This window comes from Zonotrichia albicollis, chromosome 1, assembly GCF_047830755.1.
Source record: "Zonotrichia albicollis isolate bZonAlb1 chromosome 1, bZonAlb1.hap1, whole genome shotgun sequence".
Taxonomy (NCBI): Eukaryota; Metazoa; Chordata; class Aves; order Passeriformes; family Passerellidae; genus Zonotrichia; species Zonotrichia albicollis.
The window spans coordinates 121,347,923-121,369,607 of record NC_133819.1 but is presented as its reverse complement, the minus strand read 5'-3'; the positions used below and the strand labels follow the sequence as shown (position 1 = coordinate 121,369,607).

Genomic DNA, 21,685 nt, shown 5'->3' with positions numbered 1-21,685 from the left:
CATCAGACAAGGTTTTCATAATCTGTAAAGTCATAAAGTACCAAAACAAAATTGCAGCAAAGTTTTTACCCAGAGAAAATTTTCACAGCATCAACTGGCAAGGTAAGAAGGTATAAGGAGTTTTCATCAAAGAGAGGAGCAGTTATAGTAATGAATCTCAATTACACATAAGTCTTAGCTAGAACAAAAATGAAGAATGCTTCTAATACATTATGGAAAATACAAACTTAGATGATAAGAGGATTCTACACAGCTGGGTTTGAAACTGAGATTTGGGAAGAAGATGATTTGGATAATGACAAAAGTGGGAACAAGCACAGTGTTAGGGAAAGAGGCTAGGAGAATCACCAGAAAAGCATGCTTTCAAATTTCTTCAGAGAAAGGGATTTGGAAGCACAGGAGATTGCAAAGGCAGTGGTGGGAAAATAGGAAAAAAGTCATGCCTGTCAGTTGGCTTGCAAAATTTACTGCTTCTCTGACCATAAAAAGGAAGAGGAGGAAGCAGAAAGTAAAGCATGTACAAGGAGTACTCCCAGCAGGCAGGCTCTCCCAAAACTCTCTCACCCCTAATAATTACCCTCTTTCCACTAGAAATGTGTCACGCCAAATTTTGGTCTTCTTGTTTGTTCGAAACCTGAAAGTAAAATAATGACATTTACTGCTGGCACTGAAGCACACCACTGTGTAAGTGTTAACAAATTATTTTTGAAAAAAACAACTCCCCACTTATATATACACACAAATTTATAGATCTACTACTTAAGAGACTCTTGAAATGGGAAAGCTGTGGTCGTTGCCATGACACAACTCATTTTCACAGAATCTGTTTTTCCACTCAGCTGTTGATTTACTTAGGTGTTTGCTTCTGAACTGGCTAAAAAAGGATCCTGGGACCCACCTGTTTCCTGGTCTCTCCAAGTCCAGAAGCTTTAGGACAGATTTGCCATCCATATCTGGAGGTGTGTCAAGGCCTGCTATATCCAGAATTGTTGGAGCGAGATCAATATTCAGAACTATCTGAGGCACACTGCAAATCAACAGGAAAGGTCATAGTTGCCATGTGGTCAATGTGTAAGTCTTCACATTCTCTTGGAAATAGAATGATAATTAATGCTTATCAGGGCTTTGAAGATGTAAAGCTCTACAGAAGTGCTAAGTTTAGAAAACCCCCTTTGAAGTCTACAGCACAGAACGATAGGCCAGTACTGCAGACTGACATCACAAAGAAAAAGTTAAGCACGATTAAACAAGGAGGCGCAGCAGCAACACTGCTCTTATCTCAATGACAATGAGGGCATGATGCTAAAAGACAGAGTGAGCAGTAAAGATGAGAACATAGTTTTTAAAAGCAAAACCCAAGTCCAACCCTACAGGACTATGCATTACAGTTTTCTCATCTGCATTATAACTTATTCATAATATGCAAAGTGAAAAAACTGCCTGTTTATGAGACTCATTGCTCTGCAATAATAGGGCATCCTTCATGAAATGAAACTAGACAAAGTGATAATTACATGTTCTCAGAAACATTTTACATTAGGCTCAACAGCTGTGCTAGAGACATAAGGGAACGTACACTGATCCTGGCTCCACACTTGGACCACGAATAAAGAAAGGAACTCGAATATCAAAGTCATACGGCATTGACTTCCCCTTGACCAGTCCGAACTGCCCAATATGGTATCCATGGTCAGCAGTGTAAATAATGTAGGTATTCTCCAGTTCTCCCATCTCTGCAAGCATTTGGTGTAACTGCAACCCAGCACAGAAAGAACTCCGAGTTAAGTGTAGCAAAACACGTTTTGTGCAGAGTCGTGTATAACCATCATTTATAACCCTTATATACACAGGACCAAACAGGGCATCAATGACATAGCTGACACAGATTCTGGGGTCTGGCATTTGCACATCTTGCCTTTACTGTGCTGTGAAAAATCGACCTACCAGTTCAATTTCACACTTGACAGAGGGGACAATTAAACAGCTCCAGAAAATTAGAATAGAGAAAATACGGTAATGATGGGGTAGTTGCCTTAGTATGTCAAAAATTCATTGTGTACTCACACACAGCTTGTGAAAAAAGTCTGCTGCAACTTTAGGGGAAAAGGTACTAAGATTTGATTTACTGTGCTAGTCTACAACTTTCCCATTCCTTACAGTTGTGGGCTTGGGAAAAAGCTGTAAATTTTTATTAAAGTTTAAAGAAATCTCTCTAGGGGAAGATCTTTGGTCATGGTGCTTGATTTTGGAACAAAAAGTCATACAAAGTAAACCTAATAGTTCATGTATCATGTTACCTATAATTAGCAGTGCACTGCATTGCCTAACTTCTCCAAACACTTGTAGACTGACACCTGAGTTGCTGTGATTTGCCAGTTCCCAGATTTCAGCTGAAGGATAAGCTGTGAATGGAGTGTGTGAAATGAATAGAAGTTGTCATGTGTGCACCTGTGTCTATCCATGTGTACACACAGGTGATGCATCTTCTGTTAATACCAGGCTTTATACTAGGCACAGTGACTTTTCCCTTTAAAAAAGCCCACTGTTTTTTTGACCCAGCAATTGAAAGAAGAAAGCCAGGAGCTTGGCCTCATGTTGCAGAGAACCAGAATTCAATTCCACTGGGAAAAAGTGGAGTAATTCCTCATAGTACAATGACTTTCCCCAGAATGTGGTTGGTGAAGGTAAAGAAAGAATGAATTAATTAAATTTTGTTACCGACTAACAAGATTGTCAACTGCTGTAACAGCAGTTTCTTGCACTCACTCTTTCCATAGAGTCGTCAACTGACATCAGGGTCTGAAGTCTTTTGCGCTGCAGGACGTTGGTAAACTCCATGTGGATTGGCAGCATGGGCCCTGTGTACTGCATAATCCAGTGCTTATCCATGTTTGGTGCATAGTTATAGCTGGGAGTGCTGGAGGAAAAGAACAGATCTCAAAAGTTGTGCAGTGTGACGGGCATCAGAGGGAGGTGGGAACTCCTCCAACACAGAAAGAGCCAACAAACAGTTAAATCACAAATTCCATGTGGTATCTGACAAATATCAACAAACATCACTTCAGTGGCTTTCCAGATTCATTGGGTCATGTATCACCTCCTCAAAATATTTTAACCACATGCTTTCCAAGCTTTCTCTCAGACTCAAAGATTACTACAAGTTCCACATTAATATTGGGGATTTGCCAAAATCTATTTCTCAAACAAACCTGTAATTATTAAAAAGGTTTATCTGAATGGTGCATCCTGTACAGGTAAGAAAAATTAAGGAAGTTAGAGATGAAAAAGGACTGCTTAGTTAATATTAAGGTATATTGCCCTGGTACTTCAGTAGAGAAATTATCTTTAAATAAAAATCAAAGAAAGGTATTTTGCAGTGGGGTAAATAAATTTAGTAGTCAGCATAAAGAACACCACCAGTGTCACAGTTAGTTCTACACTAAATGCTGTTGAAGTGTTATTTTCAATGTGAGTGCAAAGCACAGTGCATTACAAGCATAAAATTAATCATGACAGCAAAACTGACCTAACACCGCTGTTGATATTAGCACTAAGAAAAAGTATGGCACAGAGTCCTATCTAAAGCAAAGAATGATGCTTTAGGAGTTTGCACAAACATCAAAAGAAATATTTAGGAGTGGTGTTCTATCCACAGCCAGTGTATTTTTGAAAGATATCCTATAAGAAACAAGAATATTTTCCCAGAGATACCACCTTGGGAGAAAATGTGTGGCAAAAAAATGTGTCAAGTAAATTTTCTCAACAGAGAAACATGTTACAAAAGCTCTCCATCATTCTTGTTTTTATGCCTAGCATACATGACAACTACAAGGTGAAGAGAAAACAAGCAATATTCATTTCCCATAATGGTTTCACCTACATATGAGCAGTTCCCTTCTCTAGAAAGAAGGAATCTAGGCATTGTCATTTTCATTAAGTTCTTCGGGTTTTATTTCTCCCCTGTTTCTAGTACACTGCAATACATGATACATGAACAGCAGCATTCCATTTGAAAATTAAACATAAAGTGAAAAAAATACTGTTGGGTGATTAGATTAATTTGATTCTTTTTATTCTCTTTTCAGTTTACAAGAAAAATGAAATTCAATATTAATTTGCTGTTTAGGTACTGAAAATTATAACATGTGTGTTAACAAAAGGTACATTTTTCCCACTAAAATATGTATGTGTAGTTGTCTTTTCTTAAAATGAACAATATCAGAATACTGTATAACTTAGAGTCATAGACCAGTCCTTCAGATACATTTCATTTTTCTTTACATGGTTGTATGTGATCCCAGTTGGTGGAAGCAGTTTATTTTTATATCAGATATCATATGTATAACCTTTAACTACATATTCTGAGGACAAAAATCAGCTGAAAAGATATCACAGTAAACTGATAGTCAACTTCAATAAATTTGTGGAGTCCACGTTCTAGCTGGAGAGCATTATTTGAGAAGTTAGGTCGAATTTGAGAAGTATGCCTTTAGTACACACAGCAAGTTTTGACTAACCTACTTAATCATTAGTCTCAAGGGAAAAGAGAAGTGATGTAACAGTATCATGGGACTTGGACAGAGATTAAGAAATATGAAAAGGTTAGCTCCCTACTGAGCAAAGACAAGCATAAACTAGAATTCCTTTTCTGTTGAAAAATTTTTATTTCGTGTTGAAAAGTCATAGTTTTTATAATTTCTCATGGTTGAAGTCTAATTTTTAAAATGAACACTGTCATAATATTAATAAGATGTCAGGAGCACAGCCCTCTGTGTTGCTGGCTAGCCAGCAGTCCTAGCAGAGGGAGACCCTTGAAGAAGCAAGCCTTAGGAATTCTGTCACCTACCATTTATCAGTTATCCGACAGACAAGAAGGATACTTTCAGTGCAAATTTTTCTCTGTTTCCTTGGAAGTTTGTCAGACAAGATGTTTTCCCATGAAAGAGTTCATTTTTGATTAATCAGCATCTCCTAGTAAAACGCTGGTTTTTTTCCACTGGGGTCCTGAGTGCCCCAGGCCCAGAGGGATGAGGTGGCTGAGAGCAGCGCGGTGACAGCCTGCTGCTGTGCCAGGAAGGAGAGCCAGCTGCTGAAGCAGGCTCAGGTTTTGTGTTCCCAGGCTATTGTGAGCAGCCTCCTCCACATAATGGATAGTTTTAAAAAGCAGCACTCAAGGGTTTAGCAGGGCAGTTAAAACCTTTCACAGACACTTTCCAAATGCATTTTGAATTTTCTGGGTGAGAATGCAGCAGGCAGAGAGAGAGTAGAATTTTCCTCCCAGGCAATTCAAGGAACAGGAACCTTCTGTGAAATATCCAGTGTCACTGGCTGATGGATAAATGTGAAACAGGGGTCCATAATGTTGGGGAAAGAGTACTAAAGAAGAGACAGAAAGGAATTCCAAAACCCTGTACCTTGTACACCTTCCCTGTGTACCCCTGTTTGCTAGGCCTTTCAGAAATCCACCAGAATGGCACTGGTTACCAGACACAAGATCTGACATTGCCCTCAAATTTATCTAGCTTTTTTTTTGGTATAAATGTAACCATCAACAACCAAACAATGCAGACACAAATCTTAGGGAGAATACTGGTGACTTTTGAAAACTTTTCCATGTAGACAGAGCTCTTCATGATCAGTGATAATTTTTTATGGTAACATTTTTTCTTGAAGCATCTGGAGATATCAGTTAAATGTTCAGCTGTTATAAGTCCTTGAAAGTCATTATGGCATGGTATGTCACTGCTTCCATTCCTCCAATTTTGTCAATACTTGTCAGTATTGACAAGTACTGCTATAAAGTATCACTGACATCTGCATTTCCTTGATTCCTCTTTGCACTGGAATATTGAAATTGAAGATGTGTGCCATGCCTTCCATGGCCTCCTCTCAGTTGTGGAGTCCATCTTGTGCCTGGTACCCCATTATTTTCAGATTATCCATGGCCTCTGAATCTGGCAGGTTGCTATCGTTGTACTTGTCATTCTTGTAGAATGGGCAAATCTAGATTGGTCTGTTGCTCGCTTTTATTTGTCCAACACATACTGTGAGGAACTTAATACACAGAGACCACTTGGCACTCCCTAAAGGATCTGTTCTGGCACTGGAAGACATTAGATCCTTAAAATTTTGAATTGATACCCTCAGTTAAATTCACAAAAAATTCCAACTTTTATGTAGCAATAACAAATGCTGAGCATAGGCACTTTTCCATAAAAAAATTTTTCATAATGAGAACATTTCACCCTAAGATTTAGTGATCAGTCACCTATGTGAATAAGTTTGCAGAGAAATTTGCAGTGATAATCAAGAGATCTATAGACTATGGAAGGAATAAAAATTCATAAGCATTAATGCGTTTAAAAAAAAATATTATCCACAAAATCTATAATTTGTCTATAACCATCAGTTCAAGTAGATACTTATGTTGAGAGAAAAGGAGCAATATTAGCAGTCACTGCATGTAATCAAAAGGCATCAGTAACTCTCTCTGACAACACATTTACTATATTCATACATTTAAATTTGAACTTCTAAATTAAGAATGCATCTTATTTGGCTTTTAAGGTACCACAATAACTTTAGTTTAGGCGAGAAACAATAAAAATAACCAACAATCCAAAAAATGGATGCTTGTACTTGAGAATCTATTAAAATGGGGTCTCCAAACAAATAATTCAAAACCAAATTTCACTAGCTTCTACTAGTAATTGAACTGAATTGTCATATTCAATGAAATAAATGGAATACAGCCATTGTGCATTACTACAAAAAGATATTTTATAGTTAAGAAAGGATTGGGAGAGTACAGAATGTCTTAAGAGCTTCAAGAATTTAGTACAACTTTAACTTAACATTTGCTTTCTAAAAAATTAATCTAAATATATACATCTCTAACAGATGGGATAATGTGGAGAGAAACAAATATGTTTCCAAATATTTGTTCAATTGCTCATAGTAAAAATCTGTGTTTGCCCCTATTTACAACCTCATAATTCCCTTCTGTTTCTATTCAACAAAAGAAATTATGTTCACAAAAATACTGCCTAAAAATGTTAGGTTTGAATAATTCCATAAAGTTCTCAGGGGGTTTGGTCCAAAAGGGTTTGGCTAATCTTCTGTTTGGATTGTGAGTCCTCCAGTTAGTGAAAATAATACAGTACATACCAGATACCAAAAGAACATTTTCATTTCATAAAAATAAAAGTCAACAACATTTTAAAGTAGTACCTTTGGTAAAACTGATTGAGAAAAATTAATAGTTTCTGTACAGAATTAGCACTTCTATTATTCTTTGAAATATGATTAGCAAACATGGCATAAGTGGTCATGTTTCTTCAAGTGAAAATAAACAAAGGAAGCAAATTCTTTGTTTCCAGGGAAAGTAGACTTCCAGGTTTAGACACTGTTCTTGGAAAGCAGGAAACCTAGGTTTTGGGCAAAATTAAAAGTAAAAAAAAAACCAAAAACAAACCCACAACCAATGGCCATTGTCATTATTAATGTGAAGTTGAATTTCACTACTCTGGGTCTGCTTTTTCTGCCTTTTAAAATGGGACTCTTTTAAACCCAGTGATATTTATAGATCTGTGTATGAAAGTTTCACTCCTCAAGTGTAACACAACTGCTATACTTTAGAACAAAGAAGTGAAACAGTTTTTGCCTGTTAAATATAACACCTTTTTCATTTAGGAAACATCATTTGTTGCTCCTGCAGAAGTTAATTGTGCAACTAGAATATTACTTACACTTCTATTTCCCAGCATTTCTTTTTGTCTTGTCTTTAAAATCACACTCACAATGGTGTGTGTGATGATTGTGATCACTTATCTCTAAGCCAGGAGTCCAAGCAGGCCTCGGGCCAGTAGTGACACTGCACACTGACATGTCCAGATTCATTACTGATGCAAATGCACGGTCCCACACTAATGGCCACACGTCCACATTACAACATGAGCCATTGTTACTGACAAATGTTTGAGGCTTGGCCTCAGTGGTTCCAGATGCAGCCACCTCACACCCCAAACTCACATTCAAGACTGCTCTGGGGATCCAGAGCTGCAACATTTCTTTTGATGCTTCACTACTGCAGACCTACACATCTGGTATATCAGCACCCTTCATATGATCTTCAAATGGAAATATAAATTTCTGCCTTTCATATCACCTACCTTTTCTTAGCTAGTGAAGTCTTCTCATCTAGTCCAAGATAGATCAGATTCCATTTCTATCTGCTCCTCCTAATGTTTCTAGCTTGGCAATAGGATTGCTTCCAGGTAGTCATAAAATCTAGCTGTGAGTCCTCCTGCCAGCCCAAGTATTTCAACTCAGCACAGCCAGCAGTGGTTCAGATTTCCATTTTTTACATTCTTCAGTAAACCTGCCTCCTGCGGATTTTTGCTTCTAATGTTTGTTTACTTGACAGCTGATAAACAGCCTAGGTCTGATTCACAGTTCCCCTAAGAGTGGTTCACACTGGAAGGTAAAGGGAAGTTAAAGTGCCAGAGGCTCTGAGTATAACAAATAATTCAGGCTTTCATCAGAGCATCCTTTGAGTCAAAGCTTTCCAGCTCAGCTGTCTGATGAAACAAGATTGTCCTGTAACATAACTTCATATTCAACAACGTTTCCAAAGGTCTAACAACCCTGCTCCCTAACAGATGATGTTCATTACCACAGCAAAAATCTATGTATTGCTTTCATCTAGTACATCTTCTCTAGTCCCATTTTCTCTCACAGAAATAATGTCTGGGGATAGTTAGAGTACATGCATTAGTATGATTTATTTTCAGAAAATATTTCACTTATTATGGTGATAGCAGCCAGGATAAACCTTCAGAAATATTTTTAGATGTCAGAAATAGAACATACATTATGGACAGAAGTGGGAGAGTGGGAGGGGAAAATGGATGCTTAAAAACAATGAAGAGTCTGCTACTTCCCATACGATACTGTTTGTGTTTGATTTTAAACTGGAGTTAATAAGAATTAACAGAAATCACTTAATAAGCAAACAGTGTACGCATTATTACTGTTCTTCTCTTTGTAAGACTTTCCATTATGTTACAGGACTGTAACATAATGATGGCATGTAATTCTTAATTTTTCTTTTTGTCTTTGATGTATTTTTCATAAATCTTAAGGACTTTGCTGCTGCATTCATTTGATTTAATTCTTCCCATGTTGATAAGCAAGGAAATGAGACCAATAGACACCCACACTTGAGGGCAGAGCTCTCCCTGAACTGGAGTATTTCCTCCTGTGGCCACTCCCTTTTTTATATGTGCCAGTGGAAAACTTCTTCTAAACAAACTTTTGGGCTGTTTTTTTAATGTTGATTTTGTTTTGTTTTGTTTTAATTTATGGAGGCAACATTTCAATCTTTAGCAGGCAATTTACCAGCAGAGACATCATGTAATTAAAGAGTCTACTTCAGCTACTGTTCTCTTAAGCAAAACTTCTTACATGTGGTTGACAGGCTATCTTAATCCTTGGTTTGTAGGTATAACCTTGTATCTCAGTTTGTTAAGCCAGCAAGCAGCTTTTGACCTGGTTTCCCTTCTTTGTTGGAGGTAGGCGTTACAGTAACATGATACAGCAACTACATTTTTAAAAACAAAATCCAAGGTCAGATGGCTGTCACCCAAGGTCAGAAGGAAAGAGACTCAATGGCCCTTGACCACCAAGGAAGAAAACCTAAGGGTTAAATGTTCAAATTACACAAACCTTGGCAGGAGGGATTTTATTGTTCTTGTTCTGTTTTCATAGGGAACACAGTATTTCTGTGAGAACTGAACTCATATCTTTCAGAGCACGCTGCTCATATTTTTGATAGAGAAATCAGTTGGAATCTTCAGCCACCCAAACCCAAATTAGCAGTTTATCTTCAATTTGTCTCATTTCTCAGTCTGCAAACTGAACTTTAACACATGCAGTCAGTCAGTGCAATAAGAAACATGAAACAAGCCAGCTAGGATCTCTTGAGGTCATTAGAGAAAAAACTCTTTGCAAGAAGCTTGCCAAGAAATCAACAACACCAGAAGAAAAGAAGAAGCACAGCTGAGTGCTCTCACAAGTAGCCTAGCAGAGCAAGGTATTTAGACCCCAAGAGTCCACAAAAATAAAAGTTAATTTTAGCTAGAATTTGGCTTAGTCTTTGCAGGTGACATGTAACCTGTATATAAGGGGGAGAGGCAGTTAAAAATTTGGAGACTAACTAAAGCCTTTTATTCTACCAGCACAAGCTAGAAAACAAGCAGGCTGAAAACATCGAGCAGCGGAAAGTGTCAAGATCATGATAAACCAAAGCAAGTTCCTGCAAGCACTTGTCAGAAGGGAGCAAGGAGCCTAAAATGAGTTGCTTTGGCCTGGGGAGAGGTAGGGTGAGATACAATGATTCAGTGCTTTTCTCCCAGACACCGTCCCCACAGCTAAGCGGAAGCAGTTTGGATCCTGCCCTCCTGTATGATGGATAGTCCCCCAGCAGGCAGGATGGCTTGCCTGAGGCCAGGCAGTCTGTGCCACTAAATGGGAGACAATCTGCTGAATGGAGTGAGAACAAATAGATATAACTCTCTTGCAGTGAAAGGCGGCAATTGAAAGGAGACATGGGAGAAATCCTTTCAATTTGATTTAGTGACTATTCATTACTCTTCACAGAATGGGAAATAAGGGACACAGGTGGCATAATGAAGCTCCAGGTTTTAGAAGGAAACAAAAAGTAGCCCTTTGTCCCGAGAGCACAAAGTGATACTGTGGAACTTGTTGCCACGGGATCGTGGGGCTGCCACCAGAGTTTAAAAAGAGATTAAACCAATGCAAAGAGAATGGGGCACACTGACTTGGATGCTTCACCTAAACTCATGATTTTTTCTAGAAAAACAGCAGAAGAAATTTGGTTTTACTTTCCCCTTTGCTCCACCATTGTTCCCTGCTACTTTCTGCTGGAGCACATAATTCAGGACTGAGAACGTTCTTGCATACAATCCAATATAACAGGTTTCATGTATTCATGTCTACCTTATTTATCAACTAAAATCTCAACTTCATTAGTTCCCTATATGGGTAGAAACTACTCTGAATATCTAAGTAACTACAAATAATGCTGACTTTGTATTACTTGCAAAGTCTGGTCTCAGGAATGTGGGATCATGGAGAATATAAGATTATAAGGTCAGGGAAACTGGCATATCTAGAAAGTAGCAGTCAGTAAGAGGATAAAAGATGCAAAACAACAAAAATGTAACCATGTGCCATGAACAGCAAATCTCTTTCTGGCCCCAACCAGTGATCAGTTTATCCATGCAGTTCATGCAATAACTACTATCTCTAGAAATTTTAAAATATTTGATGTAAGTTGAAAAACCATCCTGGTATGTGAACAACTGCATAGTGTCCAAAATACAATTTTTAGACAAAGGAGCTTTCCCATTGTCTAATGAAATTGATTTATCCGCATTTTGAGAGGACAGATAAATGTACAATCCAGCTGAAATATTTTATAAAGATTTTTTTTGTGATTTTGTTGTTGTTGTGTTGTTTTTTAAAGATATTCTAATACATTGTTCCAGAACAAAAGGAAAGACTGGTCTACAAACCCATGGGAGTCAAAAGTGCAATGGAAATCTTCCATAGCCTCTCACTATAATGAAAAGGACCCAGAATTTTCAAGGTAGGAAGCAAGATGAGGAATCCACAGATGTGGACTCTGCACAGATTTTTACCTGAAGTTGCTTTTTCTTCTAGAAACAAAATGAAGCATTGAGGGGTTTTGTTATAGTTTAATCACCAGAAAAGATTAAGCGTGTTACTTAAAAGTGTAGTCTGATAGGCTATTTTGGGAATCTGCCAGTATCTAGTGTATAAACAAATCTGGTGCACTCAAAAGCTTCAAAAGGGTGTTTTTACTCTCAATGCATTCAGTTACTTAGAGCCCAGGAAGCACATATCTTAGAGGGAAACGAAGGAAGTAATATCTTTCCAACAGATCCTGACCTGTGTCTACATATTTTCAGGGTATTGTAAGAAGCTGCCCTTACAAAGCCAAATACTGACCTTTTAATCTCCCACAACTTCCCAGGAGGAAAAGAGCTTCTCTCTGCTTTAATAATGGTCAGAGCTGTCACTCTCCCCCGCAAAAGGAACAAGCACAGCAAAAGAAACAAGCAAACATTCTCTGCTTACAGGAGTGTCTTATATTTGAATTCCCTGCTCCTGAGCTGTCTCCATAAACAAATTCCTTGCAGAAGCAGACACAAGGAGTGGGTCTGGCAGTGTGTGAGCTTCACTTACATGTGCTGTGAAGCGTTGGGGTAGAGCTCTGAGAACTGCGGTGCAGAATCCTCGGGGCCATGGGGTGCAGCGTGGCTGATGACCATCATTATGGGCCTATGGGGATATATCCTCTTAGACATTCTGAAGTAATTAATGCTCTCATTAGTGATTAGGTCTGTGAAGTAGTCCTGGAACATACGATTAACACAAAGCAAAAGTTACAAAGTGCATGATTAATTAGATCACATACTATCATGTTATTATGTTATTTTTCAAGTCCTCATTAAAGCTCAGATCAGGAAGTAAAAGCATACCATCAAAGAGATGTATGATTTGAGGGAGCATAGGGGAGACTGAGCAGTAATTACTTTCTTAAGCAGGCAATGCCACATAAAATGAGACAGTATTTTGCAAATCAGATACAACAGAAAGTATAAAGTAAATCTGATTACCAGATTTGGTAATATAATGCTAAGTAACATTTAAAATCACAGACTGTACTGACAAAGATATGTTTCTTAAATTTCATTGATAAAACACCTCACAAGGTAATGGCTCCCAAATAACATTGAATCTTAATCTGGTTTTATGTTTACATAAACCTTTATTGCACACACTTTGTTCAGACTATACTTTTGCATATGTACAAAGTGGAAGACAGCTACAACAGGCAACAGATTGCAAAAAATCTTAATCAAAGAAATTTCAAATGAGAATGCAGGGAGCAGTTGAATTCCTGAGGGCTCTGTTCATTTAATTGTGCAACTTTAAGCAGTGCAGCTGCTGAGATTAAGGTTGTGACTTGCTAATAAACTGACTTAACCCACAGCTAAGGTGGCAAATGGAAGCCTACAAGGAAAAGGGAGGAAATGGAACTAAGAAAAAAAGATGAAAACTTAAATTAAACCACCTGCCACCTTGGAGTATTCACTGTTGGCCTGGAGGTCTAGCTCGAGCTTCATTGAGAAAGTGCTGAGACAATGTTTGTAATTTCAAGCACTTCCAGGCATGACTAATCTCATGTTGTGGATTCGAGGCCCTGAACAGCTGCAAAAGCAGAGCCTGAGGGACAAGGTCTGTGTCCATGTCAGTGCTAGGACAAGGCAACCAGCTGTGACCTCCTCGCTCACCCGCTCCCTGTCCCCTGCCCCTGCCCCTCTCCTGCAGCACTCTTGCAATATGCACAGTAGCCCTGGCTGCTACAAAACCCGCAAGCATATGGATGAGACAGTGAGTGATCCTTTAGTTTCCAAAATGGATAATGAGTGTGAGGTACCAGGGCTGTGATAATTTCTGGGTTTGTGGCCTGAGTGAAATGCCTGTATGACTGCTCTCCCAAAGCATCTACTCCCCTCCTGTTTTTCTGTTTATTCTAGCTACATACACGGGGAGTGTAAGGAATGTATAACTAACCAGTATTCTACATTTCCTTTTTTTTTACCCTGCATAAATATATAATCAGTATAATGTAATTTCTATGGATGGGAAAATCAGAAACAGGCGTCACTAGTTTCCAATAAAAACTCATTACATGGGTCAGAAACCACAGCTGCAACATCTGTATCATCTTCCTTGAGCTGCAATTTGAGGAAATTCCAGATTGCTTTCTGCAGGCTGGTCTGTCTAAGATCTGCCCTCCTAAGCCTTTCCAAGAAACTTCATGGCAGTGGGCAGGTCCCTTTGGCATACTTTCCACACTTTGTCAAGAGCACAAACAAGCTCTGAACTTTTCCAACGGCTGCATTCTTGCCCTTATCTACTCTCATATACTCATATCCGGAGTCTGACACCACAGGCATACAGCCTTTCTTTGGTGTGCACTCTATAATGGAAAACAACATTAACCAAGGCTCTTCTGTGGGTAACAACTGACAACACTCAGCAAACTTTAAAGCTCAGTAGCGCAAGGGACACAATTCTTTTTGGGAAAGGTTTTTATTTACTGTTTGCTTCTGCCACCAAAACATCACATTCTGTCTGGGAGAGAGAGGGAGGGACGGGAGGAAGGAGGGAGGCATTACCAGACTCCTCAGAAGAGCCTTGGGAACATTGTTCTGTTGAGTGATTAATATTCTCAGGTGGAAATTTATCTGAAATGCCCTGGAGAGAAAATGACATCTCAATTTCATGGTTGTAGTTGTTTAATTAATTAATTATGTGGTTAATTAATTATCTGAAAGGTATTTTTATATGGATTAATCATGTGCCATTTATGTGTCTGGAAAATACCTTTGCATAATCAAATCCGTGCTTCTCTTTGTTACCATTGCGAGAAATGGTGTAATTATAGAAGCGAGAGTTCTTCACTAATCCAACCCACTCTCTCCACCCAGGAGGGATGTAGCTGCCATTGTATTCATTGAGGTATTTCCCAAAAAAAGCTGTGAAGTAAAAAAAAAAAGAACACACACACACGCATGAGGCTTTGCAATCCAAGTCTTTTAGTCTGAGTCAAAAGAACGTATGAATGAAGGGAAAATGTGTTAGAATGAGTCAGAGTTGCTTTACCAAAAATCTTCCTTTTATAGCTTAGAGGGTTTTGAAATTAAAATAAGTTATTTCCAGACTTTTATGAGAGTTGAAAGCCTTCGTGACTCTATGTTTTATTCTTAATCTTTTGGAATCTAGTGATCATGTGAAATATTTTCAGGCTTTCTTTTAGAAAGAATACGTTCCTCTTGGTTTCCACTTGAATATGAAATAAAAGCTCAGTGCCCAGAGGAAACATCTGAGAAGCACCTTGTGGTTTTAAGCAAGTCCTGTGATGTTTCAGAGCTTGGCTTCTGACTTTTTGAAAGTTCAGGCTTGCTATCCTGGCTACATTGCTGGTTTGATAAAAGGTCTGGGAAGTACAGATCTCTATCCCATTAGGACATGTTCGGGTAGATCAGGAAGGGATCCCCATCCTGCTTTGCTGCCACATCATCTCTAAGGCAAAACTTACAAAGAGGCAAAGCCTTCGAGGTCAAAATCCTCTACATGGACTGCCAAACTCCACGTATGTTTTCCCCTTAGCTCTAGGTTCCAAGTCAGAACCCACTCAGACTGAAAATTTCAGCCTCTGCCGTAGGTTTATAGGTGCTCCTGCCAATTCCTCTGCAAGGAAGTGGGAAGCAATGCAGTCTCACAATGCAGCAGGCTCCCAGCTATCCAGGAGTTGTGGATTGCCTGTGGCAAAGATACACAGACACCAAAAGCCAGCCAGCTGCCCTTGGAAGGGAGCATTAATGCTGGCATGGGACCCTGGCAAATGCAGCCACTTGGCTTCTAGGGAAAGAAGGGTATGGGAGGTCTTTAGCTGCTTGTGTATGGTCTGTGACCTGGACAGAATAGTCAGTTTGGGTGGGTCCATTCTGCTTTTCCACTGCCTGGGGTCTGCAGTGACAAAACACCTGATCAGGTCTGCGGGTTTTTTGGGATTTATTACCTCCAGTTCAATCCCAGTGACCTACTGTATCTTCACTGTTCCCCCTTTTAATTGTCTTGAGGTTTACAAACCCCTGGAGGGTCACCTGTGCCAGCAGTTCTGCTGCCTGTGTCTCCAGCAGTCTGCACACTTCTGGTGCTCACAAAATCAGACACTACTGAGGAGGAGGGAATGACAGAGACCTCTCCCTTTTCAGGTACAGAGCTCTTCACAGCTGTCCCTGCACCCCTCACAGTGCCCAGCCATGTTATTGCTGCCAGGCCTGACTCATCAGTGAGGCCTGTCTGCAGAGAGCTGCTGCCCAGAGATGCTGTCCCTCAGCTGGGCAGTGGGACATACCTTGAATCCCTGTGCTTGTTTTCTACTAGGAAATGAAGTCACATTGGAAAGCCTCACATTCAACCTAGACACATTCAATCTAACCAAAAAAAGCACATTTGTGGAAGGGCAAAAATAACTCAGATCTGATTGATGTGGGCATGGTGAACCTCTTGGAAAAACTGGTGGAAAAATCAAAATGTTCATAATTAGGACTTGTCTGAGGCAACATAAATATGATGCAATTCAATCAGGGAACTGCCAAATGCCAAATGTAACCAGAGATTACAGTCATATATAATGTTACTTTCCTGTACCACGTGGAATGTGACTATAAACGAGTCCTACAGACACTAGACCAGGCTTCAAGCTCTTCTTCCCACAGCCACCAAGAAAGTAATCCAACCTGTCTCCTTTTTTATCCTGAGGCTACCAGAAATCAAGAACTGTGAGGTGAAGAGGGTGACAGTGGGCAGGGAATACGTGCCCGGCATGGCTGTCTCCTGGAATGGAAACCATACCTCTCATCTAAGGCAGCCAAACTGGTTTAAACTCTCAGTCAGATATGGGAAAGTCTTTATATGGGTAAAGGCTGAAATTCTGTGAGAAGGGAAACCAAGGAAAAAGGAGAAGGGGAAGAGAAGTCAGAGAGAGACAACAATGAAGAAGTTGTTGAGCCGAGCAAAACCAAGGGCAGTCGGTGGTTACAGGAGAAATCTGAGGTCAGTCCTTCTGAGTGCCATCCCAGGTCTACCAGCAGCTTCTGTATGATTTTGGGGAACCTCTCTGTGCTGTGCTCACTAATAAAGGGCTCTACTGTCAACCTGTCTCTCACATATATCAGAGGCTTTCAAATTGCGCAATGGAAGCTATGACAACTTATCATATAGGATGGTTTGACTGCCCCATGTATTATAAGATTGACTCACTTGAAGACCTGGACTCTGCTATTTACAGTCTTGCCACAATTTAATCATTAGTGGTGATAGTTTCCATGCTGACTCAGGCTGTATTTTGCTCTATGGAACCTTTTAGCCAAACAGTTCAGTAATTTCCAAGAAAAAGACTGGGGAAAAAGAAATGGGTTCACCCATTTAAAAATAATTGTCAGACTTTTCTATAAGAAGTTCTAGTGTCTGTAGGTTTTGATGTAGGGCCTTTATAAATAACAGAGGTGGCTATGAAAATCTTTCTCAAAATGACCAGGCTCAGAAAAACTGTAGCAACAGATGATTACTCCACCTTCTCACTTTAGCATCACAATGGAGTGTTCCTTTATGGATTTGAGAATGTTCCCAGAATTTAATTTTTGGCATTAAAAAAAGCCATCAGCTTCCCTCACTCCTGACTCTCTCTTTTGGTATTCATTATCTGAGAGAAAGCAACCAGCATAAAATGAAGAGATGAAATGACCTGGGGCATAAGGACGAGAATAGATAAACTGAATCTGGAAAAGAAAGGATGGCTTGGAGCCGGGGAGGGCCAATTCATCTTGGAGTTTCCTTGCTTTAGATTACTTAATTTTCTAACTTTAATAATGTTTTGTTAGAAACCTTTTGGCCTGCTGAACCCCATATTTCAGTTCATGTTATGAGACCTTGGATTGACAGCCTGAACCATTCACCTTTGTGTTGGCAATGATTTAGTATTTTATCATAAAAATAATCTCAGTGCTGTCAAATTTTAAGCAGCTCCCTGAATGACAGTTTGCAGAAATAGATGTTTCCCCCTGTTGCTGTGTAAAGCAATTCCCATGTCAAATGTGTAGCAAAGACCTGAATACTAGAAGAAACAGTGGCTATGACCATGGATCATATTGGCCAAAATGCTTTAACCAAAAATGGTTTATTGGTCATAAACTCAAGAGGATATGAGTAATTAGACAGATGAAGGGAAAAGCCAGGCTTTTACTGAAATGCAAGTGTTCAGTCCTTGCACCATGTGGTCTTTTGAGTACTACTGAGAATAGGACAGGGCAAGTGAGTCAGAACTGGGGTTCAGCACCATCAGTTAGTGTTTGGCTCTTCAGGCTCTGAATGAAGACAAGTGCCAGAGTAAAAGGAAAATACATTGTCCATGGGACCAAATAACAATCAACAAGTAATCACCATGGGTGTCCCACTTGTTTTTGGTTTAACCAGAGGATTGTTAACAAGTAAAGCACTATGGAATATGTCAAAGAACTGCCCAGGATCTGACACTGTGATGTGCAGATGTCTTTGCTGGGTCTTCTTTGCTTGGCTTGTAGAGTCACCCCCCATCTTTAACTTAGCTGTAGCCCAACACTTGCTGAATTGTCCAAGTCCGAGAACTGACTGGGAAGCCTCAGCTTCAGAAGCTGCTTGGACTCAGCAGTTTGGGTTCAGGAAGGCATTTCTACTTGTAATTAGTAAAATGGAGATTATGACTCAGTGGGTAAAAGCCTCATTAAAAAGTAATGCCATTTCAAGGGACATCTTTTCATTATTATGTGTAACAGCTCCCATAGGGATAGCAGCAAAGATAAATGCTTACTTTTGCATTTTAATAAGACAATTTTTATCTGCATTCTGGCAGTTTTGCTAACTGTTCCCAGGGCACATTGTTATTTTCTAATCACATGTAGTGTAGCTTTGTATATCAGAATAATTGTATTCTGTATTAGTATGTTCAATTATGTTTATACAAACAACAACACATGGCACGGTGAACAGTTTTACAGACATCTCTGTGTCTCTGGAGGGGCTGCAGAATACACATGTCTGCTACCTGACATGAACAGATGCCTTAAGACAAGGTTTTATTTTCCCTTTTACAATTAGCTAATGATTTCTGTACTGGACTGAGAGATCCAGAGCGTTGCAAAGGGGGCAAGACAAATATAATTTGATTCAGAGGATCTCTAATACTTACAGCTGAGTGTGACTCAAATTCTTGTAATTCCCAGGACTTTTCTTCCCAGCACTTTTTACAAGCAGTTATGACTAATGTTTACAGTATTACACAATGGAGCTAGTCCTCTAACTGCTGTCAGTGTTAGTGGATTAGTGCACAGGTGAACTGGGCTACATCTACTAGTGAGACATCCCTGCACTTCCATGGATCAAAGGACATATATGATGTTCTACACCTTTGTTATTTGTTGAGGCTTATGGGAATGCTTCTGAGTTAAAACAAATGCAAACCTTTAAAAAGCCACACTGCAGAAAGGTTTAGTCACTGTGACCCAGACAAGAGCTTTAAGTAGACAGCCCACTTCCTTTAACAAAGTCAGGAAACCATTCACAGGAGTGGCAGGGCACTGTTTATATGACATTTCAGGACTCAAACACAGTGATTCTATGATTCTGTGGACAGAACCCAACATAAATTCAGCTTCTGAATCATTCCAGTAAATTCCTCCTTGCTGTCTTCCAATTATGCAAGCCATAGATTCAAACCCTAGAAGTTTGATTTTTCCCTTCTGTTGAAAAATTACAGGGGATTAGCGTATCACGTCACTGGAGCATAGAAATCCAGCTCAGTATGCCAGCACTGCCTAGGAAATGAAATAAGCATTGTCCCAAAAAATGTGGTGAGGAAACTGAGGCACCAAGACGTTAACCTTCAGCTAGACCCGAGTCACGCAGGAAGCCTGTGGCATCGCCAAGAATATAATTCAGATTTCACGGTTCCCAGTCTTGTAACTTAAACGCAGTAGAAAACCTCAGGTTTTCTACTTTTTCCCTAGTTTTGTGGGTCTTTCCAGTTGCTGCCAGGTTTACCATTGCAACCAAAAAGATCATTAAGGATTTTATAACTCAGCAGTTGCAAAAAGCATTAACCTATAACTTGATATAGCAATTGTTAGCCTGGGTGATGTCTTTAACAAAGCCTGTATTATGGGCCAAGCTGGTAGCACTTTCCAATATTGATGTTGTCTGACACTTCTCATTATAAGACCCTGTTTTCAGTTGCTTATAACTCTCTTATACTTGGACTTAAATTTTCCACACTGGATGCCTGCCTCAGGCTGAATTTTTTGAAACTTTTTAGCCCAAACAGTAGCCATCTTTGAGAACCACAGTAATGGAAAAGGAATTAGGCTTAACATCTGAAAAAAATTATGTGAGATTTCATTTGATAGCACTTACATGCTCTGCACTGAGAGCAGGAGGTCTGTGAAAGGCATGATGGTCTGTCTCTCTGTCAAGGAGGCATCTATTAGAATCCTTTGAATAAAACCCTGCAATTTTCATGTGCTGGAGATCTGGACACCTCAGGATATTTATTGCCTGTCCACCTGTGAGTGGTGTCAGTAGGAGGGAGAAAGTTGATTGAAATGCAGAGGGCAGGAGGTGACCCGATAAGGACAAGCAGTCTGAGGAATGGCAGGAAATCCAACAAAGGAGCTGGTGGTGGGGGAGAAGCAGTGGGGGCTTGGGGCCCCAGGACTGGCAATGTCAACCAAGAACTGGGACAATGAGTGCCGGAAGGAGAAAGAAGCTGATTGACAAGGCGGGTGGGAGAAGCAGATTTGCTGATCAGGCTGGAAAAGGAGATCGTTAATGGTAAGCAGTGGGAACAGGACATGTCTGTCAAGAACTGACTGGACCTGAGAGAGGAGGGAGGGAGAGAGGGAGAGAGGGAGAGAGGGAGAGAGGGAGGGAGGGAATGACTTGAGGACAGACAGGGGACAGGGCTCAGAGGAGAGGCCAAGGTGATGACTTGCAGGGCCAGAAAGCTGAGGAGTGGACACTGCACTGCCTAATGGGGGAGGATGGAGGGAGTCAGAGGAGCTTTGGGTCAGAGGCTCCACTCTGTGCAGTGTCTGAAAGGACCCAGCAATGTCTGAAAGGACTCCTGAGTCTCACTGGTCCCTGCCCTTCATAAGGCATCTGGATACCTACAGCAGCATGCCCAGCCCTATGTATGTGATAAAATCCCACTTTGCTTAGTTTTTCAACAAGTGAGCAGTGGAAGGGGGCAGATGGGATATGAAACCCCTGATCCTCGCTGATGTGGATGTTAGCACTGTGTCCTTTGATAGAACTAGTCTATCTTTTCAAATGGAGGAAGTTTCACCCTCCATATGTAGTCAAGGACTAGAATTTGGCCATGTGAACAAGGGATGAAATGGTTGCATAGAAATGTTCTACCTAGCTTTTCCTAAATTAAGCACTTGAATACATAAACTTGTTAAAAGTCCTTTAGTGTATGGTTTTCTGCATGATATTTAATAGCGCAGAATTCTGCTTTAGCATAAGTAGGCAGATATACTGTGGTTTTTGATGAGGTCCTGGACAGAAACAAAAAAAGTTTCATCTCACATGATACCATAGAACTAGAAAATCCTGCATATTATTCTTTTGGCCTTTTTCCTCTTCTACGTTTCACTTTCTGTGGACTTTGTGCATATATTCAGCATATTTCACTTTCATTTATACATTTTTTAATAGACGGAAAGTGCAAATTATTCTGAAAATGTCAACATTTTTAAATTATTTAAAATATTTACAGATTAAATTATGTTTGATGTTTCCCAGAATATTTCATACCAATTAAGAAAGATCCTGAAAACTCAGACTTCTCTCTCTCTCCTTATTTTCACTTTAGAAATAATCTGAAAACCAAGACTTATTCTCTGCTCACTCATTCCCAGCCCTGTATCATATTGTGCCACCCTCTCTGCTCTGAAAGGGTGCATGA

The 21,685-nt window shown here is 39.7% G+C and overlaps 1 protein-coding gene across 21 annotated transcripts in view; it reads right to left on the bottom strand.

Moving 5' to 3' along the window:
* The window catches only part of SULF1 (sulfatase 1), a 188,024-nt gene that overhangs the window by 34,193 nt on the left and 132,146 nt on the right, over window positions 1-21,685 (bottom strand). For all 21 annotated transcript variants that reach the window (XM_074552222.1, XM_074552199.1, XM_074552132.1 and 18 more), the window contains 6 exons: window positions 14,503-14,654; window positions 12,292-12,461; window positions 2,767-2,917; window positions 1,577-1,752; window positions 899-1,027; window positions 578-634 (listed from right to left, as the gene is read on the bottom strand). In XM_074552222.1, the coding sequence (XP_074408323.1) occupies window positions 578-634; window positions 899-1,027; window positions 1,577-1,752; window positions 2,767-2,917; window positions 12,292-12,461; window positions 14,503-14,654 (835 nt within the window). The remainder of the gene's footprint in view (window positions 1-577; window positions 635-898; window positions 1,028-1,576; window positions 1,753-2,766; window positions 2,918-12,291; window positions 12,462-14,502; window positions 14,655-21,685) is intronic.